This window comes from Neolamprologus brichardi, chromosome 17, assembly GCF_056152115.1.
Source record: "Neolamprologus brichardi isolate AB-2024 chromosome 17, ASM5615211v1, whole genome shotgun sequence".
Classification (NCBI taxonomy): domain Eukaryota; kingdom Metazoa; phylum Chordata; class Actinopteri; order Cichliformes; family Cichlidae; genus Neolamprologus; species Neolamprologus brichardi.
In genome coordinates this window covers 38,102,577-38,119,168 of record NC_142120.1, presented here as the reverse complement: position 1 = coordinate 38,119,168, position 16,592 = coordinate 38,102,577, and the positions used below count along the sequence as shown (strand labels likewise).

General features: G+C 41.2%; 2 protein-coding genes across 2 annotated transcripts; one reads left to right on the top strand and one right to left on the bottom strand.

Annotated features, from left to right (window-relative positions):
- Positions 1-1,299: 1,299 nt before the first annotated feature.
- Positions 1,300-6,252, bottom strand: LOC148098041 (uncharacterized). Its single transcript, XM_087830432.1, has 2 exons — positions 6,217-6,252; positions 1,300-2,949 (listed from the first exon to the last, which is right to left on the bottom strand). The coding sequence occupies exons 1-2, from the start codon at positions 6,250-6,252 to the stop codon at positions 1,300-1,302; spliced, it is 1,686 nt and encodes a 561-aa protein (XP_087686558.1).
- Positions 6,253-11,642: 5,390 nt separating this feature from the next.
- On the top strand, positions 11,643-13,441 carry LOC148098040 (uncharacterized). The gene is made up of 2 exons (XM_087830475.1): positions 11,643-12,287; positions 12,623-13,441. The coding sequence occupies exons 1-2, from the start codon at positions 11,643-11,645 to the stop codon at positions 13,301-13,303; spliced, it is 1,326 nt and encodes a 441-aa protein (XP_087686601.1). The 3' UTR covers positions 13,304-13,441.
- Positions 13,442-16,592: the final 3,151 nt, after the last annotated feature.

Genomic DNA, 16,592 nt, shown 5'->3' with positions numbered 1-16,592 from the left:
GATTTGGGGCCGCCTTTCAGCCAGTGGTGTTGGAGATGTGCACTTAAATCTTACTGTGTTAATGACCCCTGCATCAGCACCATGTTTGGAATAGCAGTGGAGAAGACGTAGATTCAGTGCTGCAGACATCTGAGCAAAGAAAGCTTCTAGAAGAGTAAAGACTAGCTAGAAGAATGAAGATTCACAATGTGAAAATTCATCACAGAGCTCTATGCACTTGATTAACTGACCATGAGCAAGTTTGCTAGTCTGGAGCATTCAGATCCACCCCAAAGACTGTTCAGTGCTCACAGAAACTGCACAATACCCAAGAGCTGCATCTGAGCCTCTGCAGGCCTTAAACAGCATGTTAAATGTTAACGTTCATGACAGTTTAATTAGAAAAAGACAAAACATGTATGGTTGGTTTCGAAGGGCCGCCAGGAGAAAGCTTATTGTCTCTAATAAGAACACAACAACTCATGTGAGGTTTGCAAATTTGCCCTTGAAGGCTTCTGGAGCAACATATTTTTAAAAGATGAGACAAAAGTGGAGGTTTGGCCATAATGCACAGCAGTACCTTTAGCAAAAATCAAACACAGCACAAACACCTCAGACCCACTGTCAGGTACGCTGGTTCAAGTGTGGTGATTTGAGCTTGTTCTGCAGACACAAGCAATAAGCACCTTGCAGTCGACAAACTCCTCTGTATGCCAAAGTTTTCTAGAGTCAAATGTGAGGCCGTCTGTCCGACAGCTAAAGCTTCTCCTAAATTAGGCCATGCAACAGGATAATGAACCCAAGCACAGCAGCAAATCTACTGCATGGAAGTCCAGACCTCAACCTGACAGAAATGCTGTGTATAAAGGAAGGCTTGCAAATGTCGATGAACTGAAGTTATTGCTGCTAAACTACTCAATCATAGAATGATTATGATATTGGAAAAAAACAAATGCTTAAATTGTGGATGTCCTATTGTGGTGATCTAAAATGTAACACTAAATGTGATTAAAACACAAAAAATCTGGACTCCTGGGCTCAACGACTGCAAGCATCACCAGCCCGAGGAAAACACAAAATACAGATGACCCCGTGACAAAGATAATTCATTCTTGAATGAATCTTGAAGATCTGACTTTTTAAAATTTTGCCAATTGTGTTTATTATGAAATTATTGAGGAAATAGAAAAGTGGGGGGGGGGGGGGGGGGGTGTAAAGAAGAAGGTAAAGGAAAGGGTTACAAAGGAGGAAAGAGATAGAGGAGAGAAAACCCCAACAATCCCCTCTGAGCAAGCACTAGGAGGAGAGGAGAGGTGAAAATTAAGATGGAACAGAGGTGGAGGAAGACGAGGTGACATTAGCAGTAGAAAAAGTAGAAAAAGTAGAAAAAGCAGGAGTGTCCTTCCTCCAGAAGAAGCGGAAGAGTTTTTTCTTCTTTTCCATGAGCTTTTCCACGAGCACTTTTTTCTCTAGGATGAGGGTTCTCAACTGATCGATTGTTTCTGTATACTCCTTCTCAAGTTTCTTGCATGTTTTCTCCACTTCTTCTAATTTGGCTTGTTTGTCTTCGAGCCTTTCTTTCATTTCTTTAGATGTTGCCTCCTGCATTAGCTTTGCCTCGTGCAGCTCTGTATAACTCTGTTGTAATTTGTAATGCGTGTCTTCTAACTGCTGACTTCTGCTCTCGATTTCCTGAAGTGTACACTGCAGGTCTTCGTTTGTTTTCTCTAGTTGTTGCTTTAGCACCTGCATCTTAGTGTTTTTGCACTTCAAGTTGACTGAAAGTTGCTCAAGTTCTGTGTTTTTTCTCAGCATGTCATTGAGCTTACTCTGCATCTCTGAGCATTGGTTTTGCAGTTTTTCCTTTTCCCCTTCCAGTTGAGTTGTTTTGTAGTTCAATTTGTTATAAAGTTCCTGCAGGTTTTGGTTTTTCCTCTCAAAGTCCTGGAGAATTAGTTTGTCTTCTTTCTGCTTTATTTCCTGTTGTTCTTGGACTTGAAGCAGCTCTTGATATTTGTCCAGTGTTTCATCGAGCTTTACCTGCAGCGCTCCGTATTTTTCCTGCACACCTTGGAGTTGGCACTGCATGTCTCTCTGGTTAATGTCCAGTTTTTCCTTCTCTTCAAGGATTTCTTTATTTTGTTGCAGAGCCTCGTCAAGCATTACCTGCAAGCCTTGGTTGTGTTTCTCGATGTTCTGAAGCTTGCAATCCAGATCTTTCTGTTTCATGTCTTGCCGTTCTTTCTCTTGAAGGAAATCTTTCTTTCTTTGCAGTGCTTTATCAAGCTTTATTTTCAGCGCTGTGTTTTTTTCCTTCACGTCTTCAAGCTTGGAGTCCATTTGTTTCTGTTTAATTTCTTGTTGCTTTTGTTCTTGAAGCAACTCCTTATTTTTGTTCAGTGTTTTATCAAGCTTTACCTGAAGCGCTTTGCATTTTTCCTCCATGCCTTGGAGGTTGCGCTGCTTCATGTCCTGTTGATCTTTTTCTTGGAGGAGTTCTTTATTTTTTTGCAGAGCTTCATTAAACTTGATTGGCAAGCCTTTGTTGTGTTTCTCCATGTCCTGAAGCTTGAAATCCATTTCCTTCTGTTTTATCTCCTGTAGCCTTTTTTCTTGAAGAAACTCTTCCTTTGTGTGCGGTCTTTCATCAAGCTTTACCTGCAGCGCTCTGTATTTCTCCTCCATGTCTTGGAGTTGGCACTGCATGTCTCTCTGGTTTATTTTCAGGTGTTCTTTCTCTTCAAGGAGTTCTTCATTTTGTTCCAGAGCTTCATCAAGCTTTACTTGCAGCTCCTGATTCTTTTTGTCCTTCAGCACTAGTTTTTCTAGTGCTTTATCAAGCTTTGCTTGGAGCTCAAAGTTTCTTCCCTGCATGTCTAAGAGTTCCATTTCTTTCACCTTTTGAATATCTTCCTTTTCTAGAAGCTGGCTGAATGATTTGTTTTGATCAGGAAGTTGAATTTTAGCCTCCTGGTCACAAAGAGCAGCACGGTGGCACGGTGGTTAGCACTGTTGCCGCACAGCAAGAAGGTCCTGAGTTCAGTTCCACCATCAGGTCTTTCTGTGTGGAGTTTGCATGTTCTCCCCGTGTTTGCGTGGGTTCCCTCCGGGTACTCCGGCTTCCTCCCACCGTCCAAAGACATGCAGCTTGTGGGGATAGGTTAATTGGATAACCCAAATTGTCACTAGTTGTGAATGTGCGTATGAATGTGAGTGCGAATGGTTGTCTGTCCCTGTGTGTTGGCCCTGCGACAGACTGGCGACCTGTCCAGGGTGTACCCCGCCTCTCGCCCTATGACAGCTGGGATAGGCTCCAGTGCCCCCCGCGACCCTGAAAAGGATAAGCGGAAGCGAATGGATGGATGGATGGTCACAAAGAGGAGAGCTGGGCTTTACTTTTTCTCTTTTTATGGGTTTTCTCTGAGACATGTTTGAATCTGTAAACTGTCACTCTGAAAATGATCCAAATGTTTTAAAAGATTTCTCTGGCGAACGTTTGAATGCTGCGAACATAAATGCTGCAAATAACGGACTAAAAGTCATTGCGTCTCACCCCTATTTAAGGGTTTTTTAAGATCAAAGGACAAAGTGGTCATGAGATTGTAAACGTGTCATAGTTGCCAGCAGATGGCAGCAGTTTAGTTTACTTTTTGCATTTGAAAATAAACATTGGGCTGATTTTAACACCATTACAAGAAGTGTTGTTAATCATTCTTTTTAAATCATAATCAGGTTACCACAAATTGTTTTCAGTGGGTCAATAATTCGTAATGCACAGTCAGAAACATCAAGTTATTCTTAGTACTGCATACTTGCAATGAATAAGTTGTCCTAACAGTCATCTTCAGTAAACTTTACTCAATTTTTTGGAGGTAATGAGTTTGCAGCGTTTTTTTGAGTTCTGGGAACTAATTAGATTTTACAGTGCAGTAGTTTGAACATCTATAATAACATTTCTGCAAACTGGAACAAACCTGTCTCCTTTTCTTGAACTGTTGCTAACACTTATGAGATGAAAATGAATCTTCCATCGTGAAGATAGAGAGTGATAAATGTTACTTTTCTTGTTTTCGTGGCTCAAGAGTTGGGCGTTCGTCTTGTAATCGGAAGGCTCCGACAGTCTCGGTCGTTGTGTCCTTGGCCAAGACACTTCACCTGTTGCCTACTGGTGGTGGTCAGAGGGCCCGGTGGCGCCAGTGTCCGGCAGCCTCACCTCTGTCAGTGCGCCCCAGAGCAGCTGTGGTTACAATGTAGCTGCCATCACTAGTGTGTGAATGTGTGGATGACTGGATGTGTAAAGCGCTTTGGGGTCCTTAGGGACTAGTAAAGCGCTATACAAATACAGGCCATTTACTATTTGTTTTGTTTATATCTAAAGTTTAAAAACAAAAATAGAAACTGTTGAAATTACCTGGACTGCCTCAGCCCAGGTGATGTAACATTAGCAGACAGAGGGTTTGATGTTGCAGAATCTTTGGAGCTGAACTGAAGAGCCCAGCTTTCACCAAAAGGAAGAACTAACTGGCCCCTAGATTGCCCAATCAAATCTCTTAATGCCACCTGCCCTCTCCTACATTCACTGTGGGCTCATCTTGTAGAAAAGAGTTGAGTGTGGAAGAAATGGCAAAAATGTGGAGCTGAAAAGCTAAGAAAATAAGAAATGATAAATAAATCAATGTGTCAAATTAACTGACATGTCCCGAGGATCACATGTTGATCCATGAGATCCTTATGTGCACTCACACTGGAAAGACAACGATAACAGAGAAGATCAGCCTGCTGTAATGCACTCAAACTGCACTCAGTGCCTTAAGAAAGTCATCTGAACCTCTGGCGCCGGTGCCCACCTCTCAATTTTAAATCTTCTCGGGAGGGGCCGTGCTAACACCTGCTGCTCTCTGGCAGCAGCACCATGCTCTCCTGTGTTTTAAATGCACTTTAGAGCAACACGCAGCAACACTACACATGAGCGAGAGGAGGGAGGTTTGGGGTCTTCACATACCCCTGTTCTCTGCTGGCCATCAGGGCGGGGGGGGCTGGGGGGGCTGGAAGGAGGTGTTGGCCGTCCGATTAGGATCTGGGATGCGGGGCCTCCCTGCTGCTATGGAGCCTGGGGCGGTCTGCTTGCCTCCACCCCGGGGGAAAGGGTAACATCTTCTGGGTCTAGGTGCCGTTTCCCCCTCCAGGGGCGAGGGTACCTGTACCTGCGGTATAGAGTTTGTTTGGGGAGGGTGATTGTGTGTACAGTGTCCATGTGTGTCTATCCCTACGTTGGGTGAGTGCTGAGTATTTGTATATGTGTGCATGAGGGTGGGAATGCATGTTTGTGTCTGTGTGTGCCTGTTTGTCTGTGTCTATATGTCAGGTCGGGTCTCTGGGAACTCCCAGGCCCTCCAAAGTGTGGAGGCCTATCTCCCCTCACCACACTTGCTGCCAGTGACTGATGCCCTCAGGGGTCGGTGTGTTGGTTGTTCTTGGTGTCCGGGGCTGGGCCCTCAGGTATGTACCAGCTCACTCCCGGTGACTACTTGGTGGGGCCTGGTGCCTGTTGCTCGGTCAGGCCTCTTCTGGGGCAAAGGGGGCCCTCGGGCCTCCGGCCTCTGGGCCTGCGGCTCGGTTCACTCTGGCACAGCTGGCTGCCAGCAGAGCCGGTGGGCACATCACTGCAGCCCCCTCTGGCTTCTGCTCCGTGGCTACTGGGTGACCCCTCATCTGGGGGTCTCCTCAGCTCTTCCCAGGAGGGTGGCATGGATGCCCTCTGGTGGTCCTCCTTGGGCTCTCGCACTCTGGGGCCTCTGGATGTCTGTCAATACGGCAAGGCCGTGATGATCCATTTGGCAAAGTAAATCCATTGGGTCTCCTTGTTGGTCTTCAGACAACAATTCTGACGGCTAAAAACCAAATGGGACAGGCAAAAAAAAAAAGAAAAAGAAAAAAAGAAAGTCATCTGAAGCGACTGCATGAAGCTGTGGACTCCACAAAGGGAAGAAATCTACAACTTACACAGTGTTACAAAATAAATATATATTCATATATATTCTTATATTCTTATATTGTTTTGTAGAGACCAGTGTAGGAAAACACCACTTTGAGTTATAAAGTGTATAAAAGGTCACAAGGAAAATGACTTAGAGTGCAGCAAAGGTCAATGCAAACACGCTTACAGACACAGAAAACACGTAGATTCATTTCTAGGTCAGAGGTAAGACACGTTTTGCTTGTAAGTGCATTTTGTACCTGCATAGCAACAGTCTTGGTACAGGACGTGCTCATGATGTTCCAGAGATAAGGGTGAAGAGAATGAGGAGGAACAGGAAACACCTGGAGTGAAAACAGTTCTTTAAGTGTGTTAAAGGCTGTTAACAGTGTCGCTTACACACATAAATAATATTGAGAGTAATCATATATAAATGATAGAGCCCTGAACATGATAGTCTGAACTAACTTTGAATAACTAAAAGAACAATAGATGAACATATTAGATCAGTGAGGCGTCGCAGAGAGGTGTTTTCATTTTCTGTCCTTTACAGAAGAAGGAGCAAATTCCAGAACCACAGCGAAACCACGAAGGGGTTGGCGAGAATCCAGGAAACACCAGACCGAACGGATCTGGCCAAGAAAGGGGCCCCCAAAAGAAGCAGAGAGCGCAGAGAATCGCCCGTTCCAGAAAATTAACTGTTTTGATTGTAAAGAAGGTCAAAAGCTTGTTAGACAGAGGTTATAGTGTGAGCACAAAGTAATGAAGAGTAATGGGAAGAGTAGCTTTAGTAATGGTTTGTATGATTTGTATGTTATGTCAATTGCCCAAACACAGTGGTAATGCCGGATATGGTCTACCCGTTAAAGGGGGCAAAGGGACAATTAAGAGCACTGTAAGTTGTGTGCTTAGAAACCAGGAGTAATTTTTAAAGAGGAAACGGGTTAACTCTATAGAGACTGTTTCCACAGATTGACAAAAGTAATCTAGGACCTTTTACTAGGAAAAGCTAATTATATCTGTTTGGATATGAGCAGTGAGGAAAGTCAGAAGTGGGTTTAAACTGTGATTTTGGGTAAAAAGGGGTGTAGGAAGTAAGGTAGGACGGCTCACAGCCCGGCGTAGACGCGAGGTGCTGTCTTAGAGCTTGACTTATTTGTTAGATTTATTTGTTGTGGATACAAGTAATTACGCCACAATAATAAGGGAACATTGAAAATACACAACCCATTGAGGGGATGGATGACATTTATGGTTGGGCAACTGAAAGGTTTCATTTTGTTTAGCAGGATTTCTTTTGTTATACTTTAGCTATTATTCTCACATGCGAGTAAACTTAATGGGATAAATCAGGAATTATGTCGTCTTCCTTAGGAAAGATGAAGGGGGGGCTGTTACGAAATAAATATATATTCTTAGTGCTTATTTTCTATTCATATTGTTCTATTTCTATTCATTATATATATATATATATATATATATATATATATATATATATATATATATATATATATATATATCATTTTATACAACATCAGTTTGTTTGTTTTGCTTTCATAACAAATAGTTTGAGCCATATACAAATACAGAGGTGACAAATGAAAACATATTTACAATCCAAAGTAGCGGTTTTCAGTAGCACAGTCTTTTATTTACAGTCTGCTTCTCCTGGTGGTAAACTTCTATCACATATTTGGATTAAAACTTGGGCCTACATAGCTGCTGGTTCCAGCTTAAGCAATATTTTAAAAATACTAAATTCTTCATTGATTTGAGCTGTGGGGTTTGCTAGCACTGGCAGAAAATTGTAGAGTAAATGGTGAAAATAAAGGAACCAAATCACAAGATCCTTGAATTCCATCTTTTTCATTAACAGAAACTCCAACAAATTTGTGGCCAATTGTTGATGTTTAGGATATGAAAAGTCCAGTCCAGCAGGTGGCGGTAATGCGCCTTAAAGCTTTAACCGCCAAAAAATCCAAAAGCCGAATTAGAAGAAGCCGAGTTCCCGCTTTATTGCGTTTTCCTCTCAGTTTATTGTCAAGACTGATTTAAAGGTAAGCACCGAGCTAACATTAATCCGAGTCTAGTTAATCTTGAGTTTAGCTCCTGAATGAGTCTTTCTGTTGGTCTCCTCGGTGTCTGTTCTCAGGTTTTGTGAACCAGTTGAAAAAAATCTGACTAAATTGACTAAAGCTGCTTTAAACTAATTCATAGAAAGATATCAGCAAAAGGTTATGAAACACAGAGAAGAAAATAATTTTATTAGAAGAAAGCTTTTAAATGAGCTCATTGTAATCAGAGTTTCTGTTATTTTATTAGTCTGTTACTAAGCGCTACTTAGCATCTCTGTGGCACCTGCACAGTTTATGAATGCAGCGTGCTATCCAAGCTAGCTAGCGTCACAGTTCATCCATATAAGGTCACTTCCGGCTCCAAAAGACCCAACATGTTGGGGGTAAAAGTGCTATAATGAAATCCATTTATGAGAAATGTAAAAATAAATGTATTCCAGGCTAAAACACAGCTGTCTTATCAGCAAAGTTGTGTCGGCCCACAGGGCATGTGACTGTAAAAACTGGCCTCACTCTGAGAGGCCAGTTATTAAAATCATTTCAAAGATGATTTGATAAATTCTGATCAGTATTCAGTAAATGAGCCTGATTAACTGTTAGCAAAATAATAATGATAGGCCAGAGATACCAGAGATGCATTTTTAAAACAAATACAACCTCGAACCCTAAGAGGGGATCTGTGTTCTAATTTTATCACATTTAAATGTACTGCAGATCTTTTAAAGCTCCAAACAAAACTGAAATGGAGGAACAAAGATATATAGAATAGAATAGAATAGAATAGAATAGAATAGAATAGTCTTTTATTGTCTTTGTACATTTCCAGCTAAATTGTGGGGGCTCCACACCAACTGTGCATGGAAAACCATATAAATAGTAAGACAGTAAGAATAAATAACATATAAGAGGAGTATATACAAAGAGGAGGAAGGCACACATTAGAGAACAGGTTGCAGAATTCTTGAAAGTAGTGCAATGGATTTGATACAAGTAGAGAACCGGAGTGTGACTGAGTGATGAGGGTTACTCAGATCATGGCTCAGATTTCTACACCCACTCAGATAGGATAATCTTCCACGGCACACCTGATCAGTTCTCACGGCACACGTATGTTTACTCGTTTATGCAGCTCCATTGATTGTTCTGTTTTTGTTCTTGGCCAGGGCCTTTTTTAAAGAGGAATTGCTCTCCTGGTACTGGTGTGCCATACTGCTGAATTTGGTATCAGTGCTCAAACCTTTTGTCTTTGTTTAAAACAAGTTGCCCACCCAGGGAAGCTAAAATTTGTTGTTTGTACTCTCAGATGAACATATGAGACACTTTGAGTCTTCAGTGCAGTGTGGAGCCTAACAAAGTTCTGTTTTGTGTCCCAGCTGATCAGCAGGAGGAGAAGAGTCTGGCGGAGCAGCAGAGGAACATTTCAGCTACTTGGACTCAGCTCAGCCACTGCAGAGAAAACAATGAGCTTAACACAGAAGGTGACAGATACTAGTGTTAAGAAATACTCCATTAAAAGCTAAAGTACTGATATATGTTTTATGCTAAACTAACTGAACCTTGGGCTATATTAATGTAATGTAAAAAAGATGTATACAATGCATACCTGTTAGACGGTGACGTGTGCCTCTAAACATCAAAATGAGCAGGGAAGAGGTTAAAGTGGGATTCAGCAGGATTCAACCCTAAAATCAGCTGCAGTGGCTCAGTGTCGGGAAAAGAATCACAGCTCACAATAATTTCTATTGAAAGCTCCAGTAGATTTTTTTAATGTGCAGGCTGTGATCAGCTGACCTGTTGCTCTCTGTGAATTCATCCAGATGTCAGCAGATGTTTCATGAGTTGTCCTGGCTGATTTCCATTCTCTGCACTGACAGTACACTGTCTTTATAGTAGACACTAAACTGTTGGTATGTGGGTGGAGCTCAGTGAATGAATGTCAGCATCATGAGCTTAAGTTCAAGTTAATCTCTGCTACACTTGATGTAACCTAACTCTGACATGAGCACCACAGTCTCTGTGCACCAGTCACACACTGTTCATTACTTTAAATCCATCACATGCAGTAAACTTACCTGCTTATCCTGCACTGACCTGCAGAGGATTTTACTGCAGTCTTTAAATCACATTGTGAGACAAACTGCACACAAACAGTTTGTGTGTTTGCTGATGTTTGTTGGGCTGATAGAATCGCTGCATTTGAAATTACCTGCCACATAAAAAATATTACTCCATTTATTCTCGCTTGTCTTCTGTATTGCTAGCTAGATGCTGAAATAACGCCACCGCAACTTATTAGCACCTGCAGGTAGGGCTGTTCGATATAACGATATATGTTGGATGACGATATAAAAACATCGTTTCATTTTACGCTATCGTTTGTTTCGTGGTGTCGCAAAATAAACTGTTTACAGCAATATTTTTTCATGGTTTTGATGTCACTGTAGTTATTATTAATTTCTTAAAGTTCTCTCTTTCTCTTATATTTAATATAACCACACTACGGACGGACAAGCGCCTGTTTTTATGCGTTGTCGTTAGCAACAACGACGGTAAAACCATCGCGTGTCCGCTTGTTTATGTTCCACATAAACCTTTCACAATAAAGCTCAAGATCCTGTTGAGACTTTTCAAAATAAACTGAATCACGTGAAAGAGCAGATTATTTACGGATGAGAAGTAAAAAAGACGCCAGGTGCTAAAAAATAAACCTTAGACTCAAACGTTAGAACAGGCTTTTCCCCGCAGCACGCCATGTAATAAATACTCACAAAGAAAACGGCGGCCGTTACAACTTATGTCTAAAAATGTATCGTTTCATGCATCGGTTAACACACTCGACTCCAGCTACATGACGCGCAGCTGGAAACACTTCACGCAAGTCGAGCTGCCCGAGATTCACAGAACTTACAGAAAATGTTACATTTTTGTGATTTATATCGTTATCAGGACGATAGAGGTCTTATATCGGGAGATGAGACTTTGGTCATATCGCACAGCCCTACCTGTTCAGATTCTGTGCCAAAAAACATAAACGCTGGCCCATTTTAACCCCTGACTATGGCACACAGTTTTGCCTCTTTAATCTCTTATTGTTAGTACATGATCGGGATTGGATTTCTCAATCGAGGTGCGAGGTCAAATCAATTCCCCTCAAATGAATTAAACCAAAAGTAACAAGCCTGTTTTGAAAATGTAAGAAGTAGAAAATACTGATTTTTTTTATGTAGCGAGTAAAAGTAAAAAAAAAACTCAGGTTACAGTCAGACTCTGACATCATCCTTCACTGAGTCAAGCTAGTAACTGTTACATTTGGTTTATTATAGAAATATATAATAGGAAACAGCAACAGGAAATATAAAAAAGTGCAGACCTGGTAAACATTTATTACTATTCTGAGTGTTAGCATTAATATTTGTGTACAAGTAGGAGAGATGGGCATGGTTTTAGATTGTTTGAACAATGATTAATTATTTTTAACACCAGGTTTGATGTAATGTGTTACTGCTACCAGTAGGTGGGGATAAGAGACCTTTAAGGTGTTTGGTGCCACACTCCCCCTTCAGGTTTAAAACTAGTGTTAATGGAGGGAGTTTGAAGCCTCAGTTTGTTTAATGACTGCATTTCACTCACTGCCTCTGTTTGTATCTCTGTCACTGCAGGACCAACATGGACCGAGAAGTCAGCGCTCTCAGGAGGCCGACAAACCTCACAGAAGAAAGAGAGAGAAAAAAAACACCTGTGACGAGTGTGGGAAGGATTTTACTGGGAAGTCTAAACTAAAACAACATCAGTTAATCCACACTGGAGAGAGACCGTTCAGCTGTGACTTGTGTGGAAAGTCGTTTTCCTGGAAGAAAGCCCTAAAAACACACCAAGTCATCCACAGTGGAGTTAAAGCTTACAGCTGTGATCAGTGCGGCAGAGCTTTTACTCAAAGTAGCAGCTTACAGAAGCATCTAGTTACCCATTCTGGAAATAAGGCATACAGCTGTGACATCTGTGGAAAAACCTTCAGCCAGCCATGGAGCCGAAATACACACCTACGCATTCACTCCGGAGAAGATGTGTACTGGTGTGATCAGTGTGGCAAATACTTTACAACAGACGCACAGTTACAACGCCACATGTTTACCCACACTGAGGAGAGACCTTATCAATGTGACCTGTGTGAGAAGACTTTTAAAACTCCGCCTCACCTGAGACAACACCAACAGATCCACACCAGAAAGAGACTCTACAAGTGCAGTTACTGTGAGGTATGTATTTTTATTTTTATCTTGTAAGTTCAGTCTGACTGTTTGGAACAAGTCTGCTCATTAAATTGTGTTAGCATGTTAGCACTTCTACTGCACCGAAGAGTAGCTCTGAGCCATTATTCAGATTTTCATTTCATTTAAGTGTAAGTCAGATGTTACTGTAATATTAAAGAAGTATTACTGTAGTATTATGGTGGTAGTATTGTAGTTATTGTAGCCCAGTAAACTGAGTGTGTTAATCGAAGCAGTAAAATGTAATTGGACGTCTGCAGAGATGCTCTTTATTTCAGGCGTGTTGAAGGACTGACTTACACTGTCTTTGTGTCTTTGTTTAGAAGCAGAGCGACACAGATGGATCCACTTCTCAGCCCTGTCATCGCTGTGGTGGTGGGAAAGACTTTCGTTGTGACATCTGTGGAAAGACTTTCAGTCAGCAAGCCGGCCTAAAACTACATCAACGTAGACACACTGGAGACAAACTGAAATACTGCAAAGAATGTGGGAGAAGCTTCCCCACGTCAACTGAGTTAAAACGACATGAACTCTTTCACAGTGGGGTCAAAAAGCACCTCTGTGATCAGTGTGGGTCATCCTTCACCACGGCAAGTAACCTTAAAACACACAAACGAGTCCACACAGGAGAGAAACCATACAAGTGCAGACACTGTGACAAAAGCTTCTCACGTTCAGGTCATCGTAACGAGCATGAACGTACACACATGGAAGGAAACTACAGCTGTGAGCAGTGTGACAAGAGCTTCAGTAATCTCAGTTCATACTCCGCACACAAACGATCCCACGTTACTAATAAACTGTTTCACTGTTACCAATGTGGCAAAACATTCACCTCATTATCTGCTCTGTGCAAACATCAGAGCGATCACGCAGCGCTGAAATCGTTCCCATCACAGGACGACAGTGAATCTGAAGAGAGAGAAACATCCTCTTCTGGTTTCAGAGTCCAACTTAAAACCCTGGAGATCAGGCTCCACAGAGTTCAGATCGGCTCTCCTTAAAGCTCTAATGAGGCAATGAATCAAAATGTTCATGTAGTTCAGTGTTAATCTTTATAAATTGTTCTTCTGTAGTGTTTGTGTTCAGTGGTTACCTTTTTTTTTCATCAAAAATCAGTTTCCTGTTCTTTCTGTTTTTATTGAATGTATTTTATTAAAAAAAGTTCTTAAACAAAGTTAAAAAAATGTTAAATAAAGAATTGGTTGAACGACAAAGATTTTGAGCCATGATGTCATTTCCTGTATTTCAGAGTAAAGGCCTAAGTGACAAATGGAAACATGTTTACAGTCATGGAATAAACTCTGATGGGTCATTTGTAGGAAGTACTATTGCTGACCTGACAGACTCGACCTTGTTTACAAAGAAAGAAAGGAACTGATTACATGTGTCAGCAGAGGCTTTCAGGGTTGTTTAGAGCAGAGCTGATAGTGTTAAAGAGAACACAATGATCTGAGAAAAATATCTGTTTCTCTCATTTTCACTGTATTCTGATCTAATTTCCAACATTCTTTAAATATTTCAAAAGAAACCTGCAAATTGTCTTTCTCCCACTTTCACTCTGCTCTCCTACACTGACGCCTGACTGCTCGGGTGGATTCATTTAACCAGGGCTGAGGAATACGTTTTGGGCGCCTGGTTTTTAATGGGTTCACAGTGTTCAGGGTCTGAGTACAGGTTTCCTGGAACTGCAAAAGCAGCTTATCTGGGCCCAATAAGTAATCTCAGGGTCGGTAAAGATTTTCTTTATAAAAGTGGAGGAGAAGAGAGCAGCGGCGGGGTGGAGCGCGAGCTTTAAACTCATGCAAGAGAAACAGGTTTGTGATGAGAGAACACTGAATCCCCAATTTCCAAATATAAAACAGATAAACCATATGATAACACCAGGTCAAGAGTGTGCTCCTGCTGATGTGTAGGGCCTTCAACGGACTTTAAAGGTAAAATGACTGAATAAATTTAAAAACTCCTGAGCAAGCAGACCATCAGGGCAACAGACATGAATATTAAAATCACCAACTATTATAATCCAATTCTTTTTAGGTACAATTTCAGCCAAAAAACATGAAAAGTCATTTAAAAAATCTTTAAATTACTGCACACACAACTGGTTGAGAGCGTCCCAGTTCAAATATGCCACACAAAACATTTTGGGTTAAAAATGACCTAATTTGTAACCAAACGCTGGGTCAAATATGGACCGAGCCAACGTTGGTTTTTTTCAGCTGAACAGGGTTTGGTTACTGGTTTGACCCAGCACACTGAGTTACGATAACTGTCCAAAAATTGTGTTCAATTGACCAAGCTGAGGTTACCAAAAATTGGGTCGAAACTTGAACCCATCACAAGGGTTATATTATAATTAACGTTTGGGTTAAAATGTCACAGCCAGGAGGGTCAGCAGGGCGCTGATCAGCTGTTTCTGCCTTCCTCTCTCTCTCTCGTTCTTTTTCTCGCTGAACCTCATTGCGGGTTCACGCCCTCAGCCCACGCCCCTCGGAGGAAGAAACACCTGAGCCTCATTAGTGTGGCCAGCATTTAAGCCAGGGAGTGACTGCTGTTCTTTGCTGACTCGCATCCCTGGACTGTTTACCTGTATCCTGTGTGGTGAGTGTCATAGAGAGAGAGCCTGACTGTGTGCGTGGATTGTTTGAAAGGAGCGAGTGCCTTTTCCCCTGGATTTCCCTGGAGCCCTGTCCCCGCACTTTTGTACATAGCACTATCTCTGCACCTTTTGTATATACACCCGGTGAACCATGTAAATAAATTCCTTGTGAGCTTCTAACTTCGGATTCCTGCGTGTTCAATTTAATTTTATTTATATAGCGCCAAATCACAAGAAAAGTCGCCTCAAGGCGCTTCGTGTGAGTCCTCCTCGTCAACCATAACATAAGATTTCTACTTATTATAAAAAGCTAGATTCAAAGCAGATTGTTTAAAAAAATCTTTTTATTGTCATATGACACACAGAACATAGACACCAAAATTCATAAAAAATATATCAATGAAAGTAAAATGCAATTAACATAAAAGTATATACTTCATTATATTATATCTATTACTTCAAATCAGTCTTTGGTTACAGCACATGTGCATGTTAACAAGCATGAAGGCATGCTATGTAAAGTCGGCTCTATTTTTAGAACAAATAACATGTAAAAACTTTTAACTTTAAAAAACTGATGAATTGATGATTTTTCAGTGCTTAACATACATCAACACTTTGGAAAAGTGGAGGGAATCTCCCTTTCAGATCATTTCATACACCTTTGTGAGCAACATTTTACGCTTCCATCAGAGCTAAATGAGCCCTCGTTCATTTGATCATATTTGGTTCATGTCCTGGGATTCATGTATTCCTGGGATAGATGCTAGTGTGAACGAATTCCCGAACCTGGGCGCATGACTTTGGGTAACTTGCATCAAAAACAAAAAAAATGTTCCCAACAGTTCTTCATCAATCAGTGCTTCCTAAATCTGCTTTTTGAAAATCTCCCAAAGGCACTTTTAAGAACCACGTCAGTCTTTTTTAAATATGTACTTCCTGCTGCCCTTATTTGTCTCTTTGTTTCTGCCTCTCTATTGGTCTCTCTCTGTGTGTGTGTGTTTCTGCTTATTCCCATGAGTGTCTTCAAAATTCAACATCCTTTAATTGTCCTAGATAATCTGACTGATCAGCAGGAACTAATTGATGAGCTTTAACACCTTGATGACTTACTTGGTGAGCTGAAGCAAAAGAAAGCTCCAGTACCAGTGAAACCACCTGAACCAACAGTAAACTGGAAAAAAGATGGAAATGGACTCTATGCGAGGTCAAGATCAACCAGGACTCACTCACATAAGGGTCAGTACTGTTTCATTCAAGATCATTTGAAGATGTAGATTGTATGGACACAAATCCATACATTTAATGTATTAATTAATTGAAATATCTATACAGAGAAACAGGAAAGTCATTTGTTTGTTTTGACACAAAAGCACATTAAACAAACCACAGAATCTTGTTGGGGATTTAAAAGTCACTTATAGCGTATTTGTTTTCTGTTGACGTCTTTCATTTTAAACCAGTCGGGGAAGATCTCTACTGTCAGAAAAGTTGTTTTGAGTGGGAAGCCGTGAGATATGAATTAGACAAGATTTTAAAGGAGGATCACTTCACATGTCATGCATGTGCCCCAGACATGCTTACAATTTCAGTGGATGGAAACCGCAAGCATTACCATTTCAAGAATGCAGCTAGGTACAGTAAAATATGTGTAGTAGCAATGTTTGTATCAGAAAATGTGACTAATGTGC

Bases quoted from the DNA above. Each gene is read 5' to 3' on its own strand.
- LOC148098041 (XM_087830432.1), bottom strand. From the start codon at position 6,252: ATGAGCACGTCCTGTACCAAGACTGTTGCTATGCAG. The intron at 2,950-6,216 runs GTACAAAATGCA...CTTTGTGACCAG, and splicing joins CCAAGACTGTTGCTATGCAG to GAGGCTAAAATTCAACTTCC.
- LOC148098040 (XM_087830475.1), top strand. From the start codon at position 11,643: ATGACTGCATTTCACTCACTGCCTCTGTTTGTATCTCTGTCACTGCAG. The intron at 12,288-12,622 runs GTATGTATTTTT...GTCTTTGTTTAG, and splicing joins ACAAGTGCAGTTACTGTGAG to AAGCAGAGCGACACAGATGG.